Raw genomic sequence first — 20,078 nt, 5'->3', positions numbered from 1 at the left:
CTTGACAACGACTTGAGCCCATTCCACTCGAGACTCGAGTCCGGGAGACTCAACAATGGCTCAGGTTCGATCGATTCTACATCAGCCCAGGCCCGGGAGACTCGACATTTACCCAGGCCTGTTCAGCTCGTCATCAGCCCGGACTTGCTCAGCTCAACATTGGCATGGGCCCGTTCGACTCGACATTAGCTCGGGCCCAACGACTTGACATCAGCCCGAGTTGCTCGACTCGATATCAACCTGAGCCAGCTCGACTTGACATTGGCCCGGGCCAACTCAGCTCGACATCGACTTGAGAATGCTCGACTCGACAAAGGCCCGATGGATTGTCTTAGCTTAACTTGGATTGGGCCAAGTCAAAATCTATCCCAAAATGCAATTTGGATAATCCAAAAATGTATGCAATTTTATCTAATCCATGTCCAATTAAATGGATTTGGATTTGGATTAAAACTAATATGGATAAGGATAATTATGAATTGGATATTGTAATTTGGATTTTTTTTCCACCCTTAATTTTATGCATGGAATTGCTCAAAAGGACAAAGTGCTATAAATTTACTATACTCCAATTGAGCATGTGGCCTCCAATTTCAAAAATACCCTATTCCTCCTAAGTTACTTCAAAAATCTAAATTCAAACCTACATTATATAATTGCCAGATTCCTCTTAAGTACCATAATGCGAGAGGGGAGTTCTTGGCAGGTTCAAAATAAATTCAAAAAGAAAAACAACGATTTGGGAATCATATAAAATGAAAGAGAGGTTCCAGTTTAAACAGGAAATACAGATCCGTGACTGATTGTTAATCTACGTTTACACACAACAGTCACTATCCACAACACATACCTGACCAAACAAGGAATGAAAAATTTTCAGAATCCTGCTAGAACATTGTGGTAATTAAAAGTTTTGCAATTCTGCAAATGTGATCCTGGATAATAAAAGCAAATTATCTACCGAAATAAATTAAAGATTTCCCGAAAAAACTGGAGAAACAAGCTTTAGTCTGATTATCATCAGATCATATTGTAATATCAAGAACGATGCAAGCTGCTATGCAATGTTGACCTTGTAATAAAGTTCAGCATACATAACAGAAGATTAAGTATCAAGTTGAGGATGCTGAGTGTATAGAACTAACAATTTCTTCATTTCCATCCAGTCATATAACAGAAGTTTCATGTACAAAGCAGATGACAGGATACACAATTTGAGTAATTTACTTTAACAGCTTCAAAAAAGGAGCTAAATCCTAAACTCAAGTATTGGTTACCTGTACCTTTTACCAACCCAAAAAAATTCCACCAAGGTCACTAAATAACAGGAACACTCCCATTTGGTTGCTGCATTGTTCTCAGTGAATTTCCTACAAAAACAGAACAAACAACATTCATTAACATGCTACAGCTTGACGCTGAGGATCCACAATCAGTCATATAGTTAGCGACAGGAGTTTGATGATTACTTAGTTTTCTAAATTTAGCTTACACTATAAAAATAAAAAAACAACAACTCAATAACAGATTAGATTACCTGTGTTGCTAGCAAATGAATAAGATGTTGGAAGAAAGTTGCTTCTAGTCAAACCGACATGAGTGGCTGCAGACCTTGAAACATTATCAAGAAGAAACTGATTTGACAAACTACTACTTGGCAAGCCTCCTGCCTTTAGTAAGCAAACTTCTGAGCTTTTGGCATGAATATAATCAGATTTTTGAGCAGGTGATCGGCCCTATTTTTCAAAAACAGAGAAATACTCAAGATTCTGATGTATACATCTAAAGACATTCAATTTTGTCAGTCTGATACGTACATCAAAAGATTGAATTACATTCAAACTGCATAAAATTGGTCACATGATTCGACCTATGATTTTAAATGATCAGCCTTAAATACGAGTAAAGAATGTCATACCTCGTGCACATTGTCCATTTGATCAAATGAAGGGCACCCAAGAGATGAATCTTGGAATGCGATCATATCTGCATCTGATGTCTTTGAACACACATCAGTACGCAGCTGCTCATTTAAGTTCTGGAAGTAAAGATGACGAAGTCTGGCACGCAGTCGATTGGTCCTTTGTGAATAAAATATCTTCGTAGCAAGGGGTGCAGGAAATTCTAATTCAACAAAAATACGTGATGCACAAACACCCAAGTTGTATTAGAAAAACTCAACTGAAAAATTAAAGGAAAAAACAATTGAGGAAAGGTCTTCCATTTTACCAGTTGCCGAAAGTTAATGACTTTCAAAACTTAAATTATATATTTTTAATACCATTCTTGGTTGTGTTTGGATGTTGCACAAGAACATGCCCAAGGATTTTTTGGTTAGGATCTCCATGTTCTGAAGTAGTTCTTTCAACCAAATCCTTGCCTAAATGGAATCCGGAAAATTAATTAGGTGATTTATTCCATGCCCAGATCCCCAATCGCCAAAGAGTTAACAGCATAATACAGTAAAAGCAATAGCACAGTTGTCAATAATATCAGACTAAACATTACAAACACCAAGTGTTCACTGTGCATACCTACATATAAAAAGTTGAAAAGAACACAGTCACAAATAAAAAAGTACCAAGTTAATTAATATCTTTTAACGTAGAAAAGGATAAAAAAAAGCTCTGCTGGACCAAAAGTCATTTCCTAAGGAGACCCACCTTTGGTGGAATAAGAATATTATGAGAAAACTACAAGTAGTTTCTCAAAAGTTAAACATCCTTTAGTGTCCAGATATATAGAATTTTAGAAGTATGAAAAGAACTTTCACACAGTTTTCCTATTTGATGGATACACATTTATTATTGAAGAAATCTAAATTTAAGCATAAATGGAGATGAATAATAGCTTGTGTACAATTTTAAATTTATGAATGCAGATCTAAATTTAGTTAACGCTATATTTATCTAATTGTAACTTTCCGAAAAGGAAATTTTAGCATCAATGTTTTGGCATTCGACATGCCTTCGACTGCACACTAGGATATTTTTAGAATGTACATGCCCATGTTCTAGTTCACTTTAAAAAATGAAATATGATGGAACAAAATTAATAAATGTGTTTTCACATCATGCAAAGAATTTTTTTTGAAGTTAGAGTTTATAAGCAAAAATATAATAGAAGAAACTCATTATGGTATGTCCTGCCAGAACAAATTATATCAGCACGTATAATTGCACACTTACAAGTTATTCCATCATTGAGAGTTTTGGTCTCTCCAGAATCTGTTCCAGCGCTTTCTAGTACAGGTAGGTGCGTGTTTGCTCTCCTTCAATAAACATAACAGATTCAATACAAATTTACGAGGGATGATTAAAAACTCCAGTAAATGGGAATAAATATTGAATTTATGATTATTTTCTGGTAGCAGAGGCACACAAAATCACAAGAAGGCTCCAAATATCAATATATTATCTAAGCCACAAAATTAATGACAATGATATCAAAATAATCATACTACAACTTGTGTGTGCACATCAGATGAACCAAGAAAGCATACAATTTATGACGTTTTGTTGGAGGATGCATTACAGAAGCTGGGTGATCCCTATTTCCAGGATTAATTCCAGCACCATCCACCATAGATGCTGCATCGACATAAGTAGAGTGTCCTAAGAAAAATGGAACTAACATGAATCAAGTTTTCAAATTGATTGGTAAACCAATAGCTTAGGGTACGGAAAAATAGATATCTGTATCCAGAAACTATAATAGTACTCCAATCCAGCAACATAGACTTGAGACATACACCAAACCATATTCCAATAAAATAAGTAAAAAAGATCAAATTTGTCTTAACATAAGAAATTACAGTCTAAACTATCATCAATCAACACCGTATAATATTTCAAATCAATCCATGTTCAGCAATATAATGAAAGGTTTTGAACTAAACCAGTAAGCCAAAGAGAAACAAAACAAATATCATATTCCCATATGGTCATGAGTAAAATGGTAGAGGGAGTGCCAAATTTTAGTTCAATAAAAATAGTTGCAAAGCCACAGCCAATGATATTTGGTTGTTGAAGAAAGTCAACAACACAAGTGATAGAAATGGAAAACCAAGATGCCTTAAGTGTTTGAACAAATAATTTTATAATAGATTCAATCTTGAAAAAAAATTAAAACAAGCAGCAATCCTGGTAAAAAGGAGTTTATAAGAAATGTGCATAAACTTCTGTGTAACAATTCCACCGACATTGAAAGATAAAACTTACAAAAAAACTGGGCTTTTACCTTTAACCTTGTTTGAAAATGGAATCACTCTCATTTGACTACTCAGGTGGGATTGTGACAAATCCGAGTCAATATTATCCATAGACGCAGACCTTCTCTGATTCCCAACTGGTGAAGCTTGGTATATGAGGGGTTATGAAGCACAAAAAATTAATGTTACAAAAACCTATCATTAGAATGTATTCAGAAAAACTAAAGGACTCCCTTAAAAGAAAAAACATACAGAAGAAATCCAAAATATAAATTTCAGAAAGGCTTAAATATGTTTCTAATCAACCAAAAAATTAAATAAGTACTGATTTTCGCCCCTGTAAAGTTTTTTCTTTGTTTGTGGTCCCTCTAAAATTACAACTTTTGATCTCTAGTATTACATGACAGTAATTAACTACTTGTGTTGAGCTGATAAAAAAACTACTTATGTCTTGAGTAAGAGATGCATACTACAAGTGTTGTAAAGCGATGTCACCATGCCACCTAAAAAAACTCTAAAGATTTGTAAAATAAATATTATTCATCTATCTTAAAATAAATACAAGGGACTAAATACAGTGATTTAAAATTTTGAAAGGAAGAAAATCAAAGAATATTTTACAGAGGCTAAAACTAAAGTTCACACAATTTACAAGGACCAAAAAGAGTAATTTAATTTTATAGGAACGGAAAAAAAATATAGAAACAATCAAAATTCGTTAATTTTACAGAGACTACAAATATATTTAACCTTTCAGAAAATATTATTGTTATATACCATCTATAAAAAAGATTCAGCAGAAGATTAAACTACTGAATACTAAACTAAAGTTATACTAAAAGCCTTTCAGAAAACATGATTGTTATATACAATCCATTAAAAAATCAGCAGAAGATTAAACCACTGAGTACTAAACTTAAGCTATACTAATATAGTATAGTAACTAAAAATGTATTTGCAATGCAACTCACTAATTCATATTTTAAGGATACTAGGACAATAAGCTGGTAACTTTTTCTTTTCCTTCCTAGGAGGTTTCCGATTCCCGGCGCTGCCATCAAGCTCCAACGTAGTTTGATCTGTGAGCTTTAATGACCTACAAAGTTCTGAAAACACAGGGAGAGGGTGGCAAAACAAGGTTCAGCACTGGTAACCTTTAAAAAAATGGTGGCAAAAAACGAAAGCTGGTAGTAAACTGGAGAGCAACATTTGCAGGTCAATGTGTAACTGAATAAATTTGAAAAGCCTCACATACAAAAAAGGAAAAGAAACTTTCATTATAAATACAAAAGAAGCCACCAAACCTGTATGAGCAGCAAATTGACTTTCCTTAATTGGCTTCTTGCAATTGTTGCAGCATACCTCAAAAAGGATATCAAGCAATCAGTTAGATGAATTTCTCTAGATTATACTTTTGAAAAACTAATGCCTGCAGATGAAGATAATTACAAGTTATAACATCTAAATCAATTCTATAATTTAGAAAGTTGAAATAAAATGCATAAACTGTTTCCAAACTATGCCAGATCGGCTACTGTGTGCCATCCTGGTGAACAAGGCAGTAGAAAAGCAATAAAAAAAAAACAATAATTACTGAACTTAAGGTTGTACTAAACTATAGGAAGCAATAACAGGTTATAAAATATTATGCCATAGAATATCTGCATGAAACCATATACTAACAGGTTATACCAGTAAAGAAACCACATGAAAGTTTCAGGCCAGAGACTTGGGAAGAAGCACACGAATACTAGTCCACTAGCAGACAAGCAGAAGTAGCAACATGAGGCAAACCTTACCAGCTGCAAGGCATCAGTCATGGGGCTCTCACCATAGACATGCATATCTGTGATATAAAATATGTGGAGAAGCATTTTAAAAATTCCCAAAAGAAAATGACAATTGTACAAAGACCAAAAAAAGCACTTGTCCCCGTTGGCCCTAAGAAAATATTTACATTCAGACTCTGTTAAGATAATATTCTTAATGAAAACTTAAAAGAAAATGAAATAAAAAAGGTAATACAAAATAAGTCGTTCCATAAGTTAAAATTAGCTTAATTATCTAAGAAGTTTTTTTTTTTCAAACAGAGCCTTGTTGATTTTCAGTATGTGCCAATCATTACCATTCATTCTTCTACCAATTAAAATCACATTGAAATAAATAAATAATGATTACAATACATTACTATCTACCAAGGAATCCACAGATTGTACTACAAAAATGCTGATTAACAAGACAAAAACAATTTAAACAACCTTCTTCGTGAAGCAAATTTGCTTCGTCTGCCTCACGTAGTTCTGTACAGATATACTCAGCAGCCGTCTTCTGATGGGCAAAGTCATCTTCCAAGCCATGCACAAACAAATGAGGTTCAATCAGATATTGAAAATGAAAACAAACACCATAAATTAAATAGTTTAACAGACATGCATTGTCTGTGTAAACTACACAATCAATCGATCAGAAGTCAAGGTAAGTACAACTTTTTAGATATTTATGATAAAAAAAATGGCTCTATGATTTGTGATTAGATAACAATATAAAAAAAAGTATTTACACTGTCGATGCCTACACTCTATAATCCATAATCTATATCTATAATAATTAAGGGAATACAATGTTTTCATATATTATGTATACATTCTTTTAGACCTTTTTACCCATCAACTGATTTTCTTTTAGCTGAACTTCGTAAATTCCAGAAGCCACTAAGACATCTCTCATCTGATTTTCCCCCAACTAATTTATCTCGTAACTATACAACTTCTGCAAGCTGCTCTCAATTATTGTTTACTTTCTTCTTTATTTAACTTCTCCTTTATCTTTTTTATTTATTCCAGGAGAATAAATGAAGGCACTTCTTGTACTAGTTTATTCCAAAAATTAAAAACTATTTGTTGCGAGGTATTATATTATATTAAGTATAAAATATGACGACCAGAATCCAGCAAACAGTGTCAGGCACAACATGCAGCTAATAGGCACTGAAAGGTAGGGTCTCCAAATACCTGCCACTGTCTGAGAGAAACTCCCAGAAGCGAGAAGCCTTGCCATGACTTCCATTCTCCCACCTCCCGGGGAACATACCATTGAGAGGAAAAAACAATGCACCTGCAAAACCGATGAACGAGGGATCATCATCGTCATCATCAATCTAAGAGCAACACACAAAATTGACGCGACAGAGAAAAAGAATTGGAGTCAAGATCGAAAAGAAGGCTGAATAGGGAACGTGAGAGAGATAGCAATGAAGGAAGGGTGAGAAGAGTGAGAGTAGCATTCAAGAAACGTAAGAATAGATCGCAAAAGGAGAATAGGCATACCTGGAAGCGAGAAATGGCGGAATCGGTTAGAGCGCGACGAGAACCCTAAAAAAGAGAGAAAGAAATGAGGGAATCGGAATAGAATTGAGGAGTAGAGAGGAGGAGAGAGCAATGCCTGGAGAGGAGAGTGAGTGAGAGGTGGTGATGAGATTGGCAATGGCGGAAGAGAAACCCTAGAAGACAGAGAGAAGGAGAAGAATGGGATTCACCTTGTTTCTGTTTGTTTTATAGTGTTGGGGAATATGTTAGGGTTCTCCTCTTCTTCCCTTCTTCTCTTCTCTTCTCTTCTCTGCGGAGAAGGAGAAGAAGAGAAGGCAAAAAATAGAAAGAGGTTTGAAGAAGCGAGTCCAAGGGTGCGTGAATGCGTTTTTCGTATAAAGCCTTCTTCTGCATCACACCGTAACGTAACTCTACTGTACCGTCACTTCCCTTTACTTTTAATAATAATTAATAATTACTCTCATTTCTCCACGACCATCTCAATTAAAACAATACTAAAACATTAATGGTTTTTTCCCTAAGTATTTAATAATTTCTTTAATATTGCTAATAAAAAAGTTATACTTTTATGAAACTGTGACATTGCTTACATCAGCACATTTATGAATAATAAAAACATTGGTTATGTCATCACTACGAATCACACGTTTCTCTTACCATATATTACCTACCCTACTTCCATAACATTAACACAAAAACATATATTTTACCCCCAAAAACTGTTATGCCTATTCTTAGCTATAAAAAACAGTTAACAAATTCCAATCAAAACAAATTCCAATTATTTATATTATTATGGTTCTTCAAACTCAAACATTACACCCCTGTCTGTTATTCCATTTTTTTTCTCCTATGTCTCAGTAATGCTCATATTTTGTTGAACTATAACATATTGTTTTATATTATTTTTAATTAATATTTTTTCACATAACTAGATATAATCTTTTAACTTTTTTTATTTTTCGTATAATGAAAGCTAAATTAAACTCTCCAGGATAACAAAATTATAATTTTTAAATTTTAAATTAATTTATGTACACAAAAAATGAAAAAAAAACAAAGAATTCAAATTCAAATGTTCCATTTTTTTAAGTTTAAATTCTTTGTTCGAATATAATCTAAGAGTCTTTCTACGTTTATTTTAATTTAGCGTTTTTATTTAATCTTCTCTTTTTAATTAAAAATCTATTCATTTTCAGTTTGTTTATAGGTTTCAAATATTGATGTAAAAAATACATTTTTGTTATTTAATATCGGAAACACATGCAATATTGTAACTACGTATCCATTTTTTTATATTATCTTATTTTAATATAAAAAAATCTGTTATTTTAAAAAACTTATAGGGTGTAGTTAACAATTATGAAGTGCAGGTAGCAACACCCAATTGTTAAACACAACCTTTTTTCTCAATTGTACTTGCTTTAGTACTTTTTTTTTGACAAATTTCCTCACATAATGTATTTCGTTTTGACTGAGTGTAATTTTCCAATGCAAAAAGGTAACCATGCATTTCCATTATGATGTTTTTTTAAGTTTTTACATCAGTTGATTCCAAAATTTGAAAGAAATGAGAGGGTAGAGGTTAAAACTACAAACTTTTCTTTCTATTTCAATTGAGCAAATATTAGTTTACTTTTCATTTCTTCTGTTATTATTATTAAAGTGCACTAACATACTATTAGTTTTTTTTCACACTTCCTTAAGAACCAAATAATATATTAGTATCTTTGTCTCTTCTCGCCTTTGTTAAATCCACCCCCCTTTCATTGATAACCAAACTGTTCACCGAACGTAACCAGAACATTATGAACAATAATATTGAGAAAATGACCTCGTTCTGCTCTCTGATTTTGGCTCCTAATATCAGAGTCGCATATTATGCTTCTCCTAACAAGTGCAGTTCATTTCACAAGCCGAAAGGTTCCCACGTATCACATATTAACATTGGTTGAGGACAACCATTACAATTAACAATAGTCATCTACCAAAGCATTAAGGATAACACCATTTTTTTGGAACCTCAGCCATTATACACAATTTCCCCCCTTATGGATGAATATAATATCCGACTGCCATACTGACAAGCGAAACCACACAAACAAACAAAAAGGGGAAACCCTCCTGAGCTCTTTTAATTTTGATTTTCTTCTTCATCATCTCCTAACAAAAAGAGGAAAAGGATGTCAAATATAAAAAATGGTCATTCTGCAACTGAACATTAACAATAATTTCAAACATGCTACACTTCTTCCAAGCAACAGAGAGGGATGAGCATTCCACAGAAACCATCTTCTAGATAACTATGTATACCATAACTAAATTGTTTAAGAAGGTAGGAATTATTGTCCATTGAAAGAGAGTGAAAATTTGCTGGTCCCTTTAGTATGTTGCGGACACAAGCGAGAATGTGTTTTAAAAAGAGTTGTAGAGATGCTTCACAGAGGTTTGGAGTTGCCGCATCTTGTGTTGATGTTGTGCTTATAACAAAAAGCACTCACCTTTTACGTTTACATCTTACATGGCAAGTAAAATGGTGTGAGATGATTGCAAAAATCTACCAACCTATTGTTTGTTATTCCCTATTTTTTATTATGCTCATCAAGATTGTGTCAACTGTTTCCATCTAGTGTATAAAAGGGGCTATTGAAAATGAAAAATGGAATTCACGAATTTTTTATAGTTTATTAGGACGTAAAATAAAAAATAAAAAAACTACCTACCAGCTCTTGCTTGAGCAAATTTTTTTCTCGGGTGTTCCTGCACTTCTCTTCATTCAACTTCACGATGGTTCCTTCGGCCTGCAAAGATAATAACTACTTGTTGATTACTTCCATCTTTAAGGTTGAAAATTATTCGAAAGGTCAAATTGTAAACCAAGGAACTGATTCAAGGAATGTATAACTTTATGCTCATCATTGTGTAAGGCAATATGGTACTGCATAAACATTTTACATTTTTAAGCACTTGGCAATAAGCAATCGTGAGTACACTAGAGGAGAAAAAACATATTTTAAACGTAATGATAAAACATGCACTTTTTATGTTTTTTTTATAAAGATAAAAGTTTAGGTGAGTTGAAATTTGGAACTCACCAGGCTAGAACATGTCTCAGAGTCGGTTGGTACTTTTATATTATCTCACTCTTTAGCTCTATCTTTTGTAACAATAAGTAATTACTCCAAGTTGTATTTAAATCCTCCCCGTCAATGAGTAGGCGTATCTAAGGTTTTGCGGTCTATCATATTTCTGTCTAAAACATGTTCTTTTATGTTATGTCACTCTTGTTTCTTTTAAATTAAGTAAAATCCCAAGTCATCACATGGTACATAGCTTGAACATAATTTCCCTAGTCCAAATTGTCCATGGATTCCCCTTGAAGATCGTAGCCCAATTCATGTTCAAAATTCAAATATTTGTCACTGGAAGCAATATTGTGAGAGGATAATATTCTTGTTAAACTATAACCAACAAACCAACCAACCAACAGAATACGAAACTTAAAATCAAAGCAACTGTGAGATAACTGCTAATCTAAGTCAAAAACTACTAATGACTAACCTCTCTTAGCTTTGCATCCATTATACTCAACCTTGACTGCAATTCCTTGAAATCCTTATGAAAACTCAATTTCTCAATATCATTTACTTGTTTCATGTCCCCCTCCTTCTCAACTAGTCTTGGAACAGTACCCCTGTCCGTTCCATCCTCCTCCAAACCCTGGGTCACTTCCAAACTTTTTTCAACCTGACAACAGAAGAAACAATTTGAGAGCAATGTTCCTCTTTCAAGATAAATGATTAGTCTCAGACAATCTCTTGTTGACATGTAATTAATTAAGTTACTAACTCTTGTAAATTAAAAAAAAAAACTAAAACACGTCATATTAGTCAAGACTGTAGACACATGGTGGTCCAGAAACATATAATTAATATATTAGATGGTTTACAATTATCATGGTCCAAAACAATCTTCAAGCGACATATAATCAAATTTTGTAAACTCACTTCTTAAACTGAAAAACTCAGTTACACGTGACATAAAAACAAGTCGGGATTAAACAACACGTAGTGATCCAAGACCACGATATAATTTGTGATGAATGTGATATATAAGTGGGAGAAACTCACTGTAAGGGGGGAAGGCATTTGGATGGGTGGATCTTGGCTCAAATCTCCATTTTCAGGGGAAGAAGATGGGGTAACGAGGACCACCCTCAGCTTCTTCTCCTCGACAAGCCTTCCACTATCTTTCACAAACTGTGAAAGCGAAGAGGGAAGGGATTATAACTGTAACTAAACCACGTGACAAAATAAGCTGAATAACATAGCGTAATAAACATGACTGACCAGGTCAGAGGAGATGTCATCCTCGGTTGTTCCAGCGGGGACAACCGCGCTTTGAACGAGGAACTTGTCTTTGCAGTTGAAATCTGGTGGGGCTGTGCGCTGAGCCTGCATAGTAACTACCTCCAAAAAAAAGGAGCAGAACAGAAGAAGAACGTTAATCATTAACTGTAACAGGTTACGGTAATTGAAAAGTAAGAGCAGCGTAGTAGATACCGGTGAAATCAGCTGTTCCGTGGGGTTGGACAATGCCGACGGTTGGCCTGACGCAGTATTTCTTGGGCGACGTCGTTTTGACCTGAATTGCAAATCATGAGAAGTGAATATCGTGGAATCGGGATGAAAAGTTATAGGAGTGTATGAAGAAGCACCTTGAATGCAACATAGTGAGAATCGTGGTTGGTGAGACGAACGACGCAGCAACTCTGTTTCTTCAATTCAACTGAAAGAGAGAGAGAGAGTGAGGAAACGAAATGAGAAAGAGAGAGAAAGAGTGAAACGAAAACTTACAGCGAAAAGTGATGTGAGAAGGATGAATTAGGAGAAGGTCCGTGGCCATGTGAAGGATGCAGAATGAGAATGAGAATGAATGCGGAGAGGTTTAGAAGAGAGAAAGAGAGAAAGAGAGAATGGGAAAAAGAGAGAGTAAAGGAGGCATAGCTTTGCATTTGCATTGTGGTTGTGGTTCTGTTGTGTTGGTTACGTGGGTTGGGGGGGACGGTGTGGGACGGTGTGGGACGGTGTGGGACTGCGACACACTGCTTGCAACTTAACCTCTCTCCTCTCCGCGCCCAACTTCTCACTCTTCTTTTCTTTCTTTTTTTTCAAATTTTCAATGTCATCTTCTACCAATATTTTCCTATTTAATCACTATTTCTTAAAGGTTATGTAATAATGTATAGATTCTAAACAATAATCTATGTTAACACTTTCTTTTTTATTGCTTCATTAATCTATCTCTTAATTACAAACAATGTGTATTGTACTTGTGTGAATGATGAGGTCTAACTAATATTGATCCACTCGATACACAATTCGTCGTCGATGGTCTCTGAATTCTTCAAACTTCCTTCCTTTCTTCTCGTGCGCGTTCCACCGGTCGGCGGGTACCTGCGATTACACTTCGACGCTCAAGTTAGTGCTAGTGATTAGTCTGTTCTCTTAGAATATAAAAAACGTACGTTTTCCTCCTTTAAGAAATCTCATTTATAGGTTGACTTGGACCTCTTCCCGTGTGGATCAGGTAATTGGTTCACTAAGATGTGTATAGTGGTCACCAGGTCATGTGTGGTGGTTCCCTCACAGGGGCGGTGTGTTTTTGAAATAGGTATTTTTTTTTTATCCGTGACCATTTTAAATTAAGTGCTGAAAAGAAGTGACAAAAAAAAGTGTTAACTTTTTATCTCTATCTTTATCTTTTTCTCGTCACCACTTTTCTTTTGGTGATTGGAAAATGGTGGGGTCGAAATTTGTAAGAAAAAATAAATAGGGGGAGAAAGATGCAAAATCATTATTAATTAACTTTGCCATCATTACTTTTTTTTATTTAACTATTGTTTCCAGAAACTAGTCCATCTGAATGAAAATGAATTTAAATATTTTAAATAAAGTTTTTGAACTTAAGGATTGTAAATGAAAAAAATTAATAAGAAAATAAGCATCACTAGAGAACGTAAACACAGTGACAAAATAAATAATAATAATTAGGTGAAGAAAATGTGGCATGCCCAAATGCTGATATCTCTATGAAATCTCAACCGTCGATTCATTGGCAAGAAAGGTTGTGTAGCTTTGAAAGAGGTTGTTGATGAAGCAGAAAATGGGCCATGAATGGTGTGTTGACGGTGCATACGAAGTTTGTGAATATAGTAATCGATGTTCTGGATTTAGGAAAAACCCATGTTCACTTGGTCGGAATTTTTTCTTTTATTACCAACTAAATATTTAGTGTAGGGATCCATACTTGTTTAATCTTTTATATTTGTAAAAAATAAAAAATAAAAAACTTAAGATTAATATAAAAAATATTCGATATAAAAATATTATGGTCCCTTAAATAATAATGTAGGGAAAATCCAATAATAAATAATGAGATATTACAAAGTGAAGGAATAAAAGTGTTATAAGGGATAAAAAAGGAGGATCCACCACAAATTCTACAATCTTTGAATAGAAAATTAAATAGCAACAATAATTATGTGAAGTAAGTTGGTGATAGTCGTTGATGGATGAGTTGTTGGTGAGTTAAGGATTCTATCACTTTATTAATTAACCAATTTTATAACACTTATCCTACCAATAAATTGTAATTAGTGCATGTATTACGTACACGATAAATTCTGCTAAAATAAAAATATTTATTTGATAGCGTGGAAACTTAATTTAACATTATGGAAGTAACAAATGGTTAAAAAGGTTGAAATATAAAACTCAAGAAAGTCTCTATTGTTAGAAGAAGGGTCACGAAAATAAAGCAAGGAAGATAGAATGGACCCTATAAGGGTTGCGAGCAAGAAAGCGGAAATCACGATACCAGTCAGATATTACTGTCACGTGCGTTTTCACTAATTGAACACTCTTATGAATATTGTGTAATTATATGTGAATCAAGTATCATCATAGTAACAAAATAATTAACTATTTATATTATTTCATATCTGTTTAATAAATGTTCAATTGTACAATACGTATTGAATTTCATGAGTTTACATGTTAATTGTATTTGGGAACCTTATAATAAATTAATGAGGTAATACATATACAACTTGAAAAATATTTTAATACAGTGTATGATTTTTTAAGAACTATTTAAAAGATTGAAATTAAATATTAGTGGTTAAGAAATACTAGAGTTGTAATCACAACAATTTTACCCACAACAAATTTACATGGTAGAAATACACTTCACACATATATAACATGATAAATTCTTATAACTTCTTGTACATAGTTTTTTTTTTCCACAATGTAGATTAAATCTCTTTCTACTTTTTTTTTCACCTAATATTTATCTTTACAAGTCCCATAGTAAATTAAAATCATACTTTTTTTTTTTTTTCATATCCCATTCAATACTCACTTAAACTTCAAAATGTAGTATTTTCTTTACAAATAAGTATATTTTCAACCTATTATACATCATAATCATAATATCACATGCTCTCGTTCATATGCATTTTATCTCAATTCACATATAAATAGTAAATTTATCATTCATTTTATTATAATAATATTTAGTATAATAGATTGATAAAACATAACAATTTTAAAAATATACATAAATATTAGTATTTACAAACATTTAAAAAAACATTTTAACTCTCATGACCAAAGTTATCAAATTTTTAAATAATTAAATTTTAAGAATTTTATTCATCCAATTACTCTATCTAATTCAAAAATTATACATAATATATTTAATAATCTAATTGATTCAAACTAAATTTTTTATTATTTTTATGTTTAACTTAGTCTTTAGTGTAAGATTTAACAGAAATATTGTATCTTTCATGTGATCACTGATGTAAGTTTTTTATATAAGAAAAATAATATATTTTTTCAGATTTTTGAAGGTGTGGGATAAAAAGTATTTTGGAAAAATGATAATTTTTATAAATAAAGTTTGAATAATTATATTTTTCTATTTATGAAATTTTTAATTTAAATAATAAACCATTTATACTTTTAAATATATTAATTGGATCTTTACTAAATTTACTTAGTCAACTTCAACTTTCATCCTATTTGTTGGCATGAGCAAAACTGTTATTACTTGAACCATTCCCATTCTTTGTTTGTTGTTTGAACGAGGCAAACATCAACAAATAAAAAAAATAGTTACAAATGATTAAAACTCAAATTTTAATTTTAACTATCAACGAATTAAAAAAATAGTTACAAATGATTCAAATCCAAATTTTATTTTCAACTATATTTCATATCACATCATATTAAAACAAACCTTGATCTAATATTACATTAATATTAAGTTCTTGAACCTTCATCTAAAACATAAAAAATTAAATTAAAAACCAGTTTTCATATTCCAAAATTAGAGTTTAACATTCAATACATACCATGACATAACATTTTAATTGTATTATCCCAATATATCTTCAATTCACTTGTACAAACCCAAAATAAATAAATAAATTCAACCATTCAAACCTTTAATGCAAGTCTACCATTTAAATATTTTCTATTTTGAAAGTAAAATAGAGGTTTTTTTAATTATAATTAGTTAGAGGAGACAAATGTCTATTATTATCATAAATTTAATAAATAAAATCCATGAGAAGAGTACAATATTTCCAATTCATTAGTTAAAACGTATTTAAAATAATAAAACTAAAATAAATACTGATTATAAACTATGTGAGTCAAAGTAAATTTTTCTATTTTTTATAAATTTGAAAGAATTAAAAAAAAATGGTCTTAACTTTTTGTGTATTACTAGGTGAACCAAACAAAGAAAAAGGAAATCCAGATTGGTGGAGGGAAAAGTATAGAAGGAGAAACAAACAAAGAATGAGGTTCTTCCAACTCCCACGTGCTCTTCCTCGAAAGTAACGAAGCGAGGTTTAAACCCACCACAGTTAACACTGCCTCACATGCTCTTTCTATAAATACACACATCACATTCTCACTTTCTTCCATCATCTCATACACAAACAACAAAACCTTCCACTTCGTAATCTACGTCCTTCTTCGATCTAGATCACTCTTCCATGGCTTCCATCATGCAATCTTCCATGTCCTTCGTCTCTGTTTCTAATCAAGCACTGGTATATATATATATATATATATATTCAAATCTTCTTTCAATTCTTGTTTTGTTTCACTTGTATTTAATCTGTTTGATTAATTGATTACTGTTCTGTTATCTGTTTCTTTCATTTATGTTTGTAACGTCTTCCTTTTCATGTTACATCAATTGCGCTTTTCATCACCTTCAGAATTCATCGACGATTTTACATGTCGATCCAACTTCCAATTGAAGGGTGGTCTGACTCTTGTTTTTCTTGAATACTCTTCACTTTTCTTTTCATTTATTTGTTATGCAAGTATAATCCTGGACTTCTGGCAGCTGCTTAAACGCTTGGTGGTTTTTTTCTATACTTTTTTTCAATAGAAGATTTGTTTTTTTATGCATATTTTTGGTATAAAATCACGTTGAAATATAACCTGAAGTTATATCAGGTAAACATGTTTAAATGTTTGTTTTTATCGCTTCATGAATTGATTTTTTTGGCAACTTTTGTGTTGGATAAAAAAAAGTTATATTGAGTTTTACTGCTAAAGTTGTACATAGAATAAACGCATCCAGAGATCACTTCACTACAAAACCAATTTCAACCAAAATCATTTATTTTTGCTAAAGACTACTCCCGATTTTACAGAAACAACTCATATTCTAAAATGGGTATATATTTTCCATTCACAAGATTCAAAATACCAGATTCTGATTAAGAGGGCCAAAGTTATATATCTTTATAGCAATGCGATGCTAGCTTCCTGGTGCTTTTTTGTTTTTTGAATATGTTTATTTGTCTAAAACCCTTTTTTGAACACATTCTTCTTGCTTTCAAGTCAAAATCTCTTTCGACAACCCAATCTGCGCTTGTAAATAAAGTATTTCATTGCTTATAAATTTCAGTTATACATGGTAGGGACATACTGATTTTATTGTTGACTTCATTATTTTTTGCTTTATGCTAAAAACTAAACTGGTTTTGTGTAATATTTTACAGTTTCTTCTAATTATTATTATAATGGCTGGACTCATTTAGTTCTTTTTGGATAAAAACAGGTCTCTGGCACCAGGATCTCCCATCCAAGTTCAGTTTCCCTTTCCATTAAGGGCAGAAATTTTCCATCCATTACATTGCAGCCCAGAGGACGTCGGTTTCAATTTAGATGCGCGGTAAGATTCTGCCTCCATTTCCTCAAAAATGGAATCATTTAACTTAATTTACTCTGTTTTTTCAATCTTTTTGTTTAATATTCTGAATGCTTAAACAAGTTTTGGATCGTGGAGAATTCAGATTTCACCCTTAGCTTCTTTTGCTATTGAAATTTGAACTTGTACTTAACCCTTCTTTGGGGCAGAGGCTGCTGTTAAGTCGTCAATATTCACAGTATATCTTCAATATTGAATTATCCATGTTGCCTTATGCTCGTAGTTTTTAATTATGTGCTTAAAATTACAGATGTCCATAAAAAGGCTTATGTCGCATGAAACCATCTAAGTTTTTTGTAATGCAGGCAAAACCAGAGACAGTGAAGAAGGTGTGTGACATTGTCAAGAAGCAATTGGCACTGTCAGAGGATTCAACTGTTACAGGAGAGTCTAAATTTGCTGCTCTTGGAGCTGATTCTCTTGATACGGTACTTTCATATTTCATATTAATCTGTGTATTTATGCCTTGCTTTTATATGAAATCAAACTGTTGATTAATAAATATATAAATTTGTAAGTTTTCTCTGTATCAATCACCCTGTTTGCTATTTTCAACTATACGCATTTCCATTTGAGATCTTACTTTCTCGTTTTAATGCTTTTATTTTATTTTTTTGTTATCTTTCTCTGTAATTACATATGAGCCTACATATTTTATCACTGCACATTTTAGACATTTCAGGATGTGTATGAATATCATTCCTTTTAAGTACTTGCTGATCTGTTCAATGTTAATGATAAAAAGCCTGAAGTTGTCTATTTAGTTGTTGCCCAACTATTGTTGTATGCTTCTTTGAACTTTGAAGGCCTGAGTTTGTTTAAGCAATTTAGTTTTGTTTATCATTGGTAGCCTTATTCCATTTTTTCTTCAACATTATCTAAATGTCATGCTAAACTATGTTCTTGTGTGATTCATCGAAACACAAGTATCCGTGGCTTGAGTCTGATGACATTTCACTTTATCAATTAAGACTTTTTCAATTTGTGCAGGTTGAGATTGTAATGGGACTCGAGGAAGAATTTGGTATCACTGTGGAAGAAGACAGCGCCCAGAGCATCTCCACCGTTCAAGATGCAGCTGAAATGATTGATAAGCTTCTTGAAAGCAAGGCTTAAATTAGTGAAGAGGACATAGTATCCGTTTGGAATTTTTTTGCTATTTTGATTGAAGGGGTTTATATATGCTTTAGTTTTTATCTATGGTACACGTTGATTGTTCTTGAAGTAACTGTTACTTCTTTTCTAGACGGTATTGGGATTACTCTAATAATAGTTCCAAATTTATATAAAGTGCACTATGTTGTTTTTCAGTTTTGGATGATTGTTGTCTTTTCTGTAACAAGTTTTTGTTACTGAACTCGAAAAGAATACTTAAAAAACTTTATAAAAACATAAAAATGTAAAATTTTATTTTTATTATCTATTCTTGTATATAAGAAGGAAGGGTGAGACTATTTTATCATTTCATATGAATTGTTTAAAAGATAAAAAATTTTAAAAAAATTATATACAAACTAATTTTTATTTTTATTTATACACTCTGTTTTAGTATGTTAGAGTATTTTATCATTTTATATTTTATATTTAAAAGATAAAATTTTTAAAAGAGTTTTTATTACAAACTATTTTTTAACTCTTTTTATTTTAAAATAATAAATAAAATAAAGGAAAAGAGAGTATATGCTCACGAAACCAATATTTATTAATTTCTATATTAAAGTTGAGAGGTAAATGTGGATACAATAAAAGGAATTATTAAATAAATAATTTTTAAAAGTGTTAAAATATAATTTTTCAACCAGTGATGATAGATAGTTTTACTATTCAACTTTTTATATAATCATCTTACAATTCATTTTATCATTTTTTATTAAATAATTAAATTTAGATTTTAATTAAATATTTCAGTTCATTTAGTATTAACAGTATTTATTATTTGGTTGTTTATATAAAAGTTGCTTGTGAAAGTATTTTTTCCAAAATTTATACCACCTTTATGATACTGTATAAATTGTGCGAACAAAAAACTTTTTGTATAAAAAATATTTATATAATTGTGTGCATCAATAATATTTTGTATGGTATGGTATTAATAAAATCCATCCCTATTAAACATAAAAAAGATTTGAAAACGTCAATTTTAAATAAAATAAAAACGGTTTCATATGTATATTTTTAAATTTGATCTGTGACTTCAATTCTCCAGAATCAGTTATATATATATATATATATATATA

The 20,078-nt window shown here is 31.9% G+C and overlaps 3 protein-coding genes across 19 annotated transcripts; 1 reads left to right on the top strand and 2 right to left on the bottom strand.

Moving 5' to 3' along the window:
* Nucleotides 1–1,131: 1,131 nt before the first annotated feature.
* Nucleotides 1,132–7,959, bottom strand: LOC137832342 (uncharacterized). Of its 17 annotated transcripts, none has more exons than XM_068640445.1 (14): nt 7,746–7,948; nt 7,537–7,581; nt 7,222–7,324; nt 6,469–6,555; nt 6,010–6,056; nt 5,515–5,572; nt 5,203–5,316; nt 4,240–4,362; nt 3,503–3,614; nt 3,189–3,271; nt 2,282–2,380; nt 1,919–2,124; nt 1,538–1,736; nt 1,132–1,370 (listed from the first exon to the last, which is right to left on the bottom strand). In XM_068640445.1, exons 3-14 carry the CDS (start codon nt 7,301–7,303, stop codon nt 1,318–1,320), a joined length of 1,263 nt encoding a protein of 420 aa, XP_068496546.1. In that variant the 5' UTR covers nt 7,304–7,324; nt 7,537–7,581; nt 7,746–7,948; the 3' UTR covers nt 1,132–1,317. The 17 variants fall into 17 exon arrangements, with proteins under 17 accessions (XP_068496546.1, XP_068496553.1, XP_068496550.1 ...); XM_068640452.1 differs by having other exon boundaries at nt 3,503–3,590; XM_068640449.1 differs by having other exon boundaries at nt 4,240–4,356.
* Nucleotides 7,960–9,281: 1,322 nt separating this feature from the next.
* On the bottom strand, nt 9,282–12,706 carry LOC137832341 (vesicle-associated protein 1-3-like). The gene is made up of 8 exons (XM_068640444.1): nt 12,393–12,706; nt 12,254–12,324; nt 12,099–12,180; nt 11,886–12,001; nt 11,667–11,795; nt 11,098–11,283; nt 10,260–10,337; nt 9,282–9,699 (listed from the first exon to the last, which is right to left on the bottom strand). The coding sequence occupies exons 1-8, from the start codon at nt 12,439–12,441 to the stop codon at nt 9,586–9,588; spliced, it is 825 nt and encodes a 274-aa protein (XP_068496545.1). The 5' UTR covers nt 12,442–12,706; the 3' UTR covers nt 9,282–9,585.
* A 3,662-nt stretch (nt 12,707–16,368) lies between these two features.
* On the top strand, nt 16,369–19,151 carry LOC137832339 (acyl carrier protein 1, chloroplastic-like). The gene is made up of 4 exons (XM_068640443.1): nt 16,369–16,666; nt 17,692–17,805; nt 18,147–18,269; nt 18,832–19,151. The coding sequence occupies exons 1-4, from the start codon at nt 16,610–16,612 to the stop codon at nt 18,955–18,957; spliced, it is 420 nt and encodes a 139-aa protein (XP_068496544.1). The 5' UTR covers nt 16,369–16,609; the 3' UTR covers nt 18,958–19,151.
* The last annotated feature ends 927 nt before the right edge of the window (nt 19,152–20,078 follow it).

This window comes from Phaseolus vulgaris, chromosome 6 (genome assembly GCF_000499845.2).
Source record: "Phaseolus vulgaris cultivar G19833 chromosome 6, P. vulgaris v2.0, whole genome shotgun sequence".
Classification (NCBI taxonomy): domain Eukaryota; kingdom Viridiplantae; phylum Streptophyta; class Magnoliopsida; order Fabales; family Fabaceae; genus Phaseolus; species Phaseolus vulgaris.
Note: the sequence above shows the minus strand (reverse complement) of the source record. Positions and strands in the feature narration are given on the sequence as shown.

What these genes read in the sequence shown, in the direction of transcription:
- LOC137832342 (XM_068640445.1), bottom strand. Translation starts at nt 7,303, where the DNA reads ATGGTATGTTCCCCGGGAGGTGGGAGAATGGAAGTCATGGCAAGGCTT. An exon ending in CCAACAAAACGTCATAAATT is followed by an intron (nt 3,272 to 3,502) that starts GTATGCTTTCTT and finishes TGTTTATTGAAG; the next exon opens with GAGAGCAAACACGCACCTAC. An exon ending in TCTCAATGATGGAATAACTT is followed by an intron (nt 2,381 to 3,188) that starts GTAAGTGTGCAA and finishes GATTCCATTTAG; the next exon opens with GCAAGGATTTGGTTGAAAGA.
- LOC137832341 (XM_068640444.1), bottom strand. Translation starts at nt 12,441, where the DNA reads ATGGCCACGGACCTTCTCCTAATTCATCCTTCTCACATCACTTTTCGC. An exon ending in TTCTCACATCACTTTTCGCT is followed by an intron (nt 12,325 to 12,392) that starts GTAAGTTTTCGT and finishes TCTCTCTTTCAG; the next exon opens with TTGAATTGAAGAAACAGAGT. An exon ending in CGGAACAGCTGATTTCACCG is followed by an intron (nt 12,002 to 12,098) that starts GTATCTACTACG and finishes TTTTGGAGGTAG; the next exon opens with TTACTATGCAGGCTCAGCGC.
- LOC137832339 (XM_068640443.1), top strand. Translation starts at nt 16,610, where the DNA reads ATGGCTTCCATCATGCAATCTTCCATGTCCTTCGTCTCTGTTTCTAAT. An exon ending in GGTTTCAATTTAGATGCGCG is followed by an intron (nt 17,806 to 18,146) that starts GTAAGATTCTGC and finishes TTTGTAATGCAG; the next exon opens with GCAAAACCAGAGACAGTGAA. An exon ending in GAGCTGATTCTCTTGATACG is followed by an intron (nt 18,270 to 18,831) that starts GTACTTTCATAT and finishes CAATTTGTGCAG; the next exon opens with GTTGAGATTGTAATGGGACT.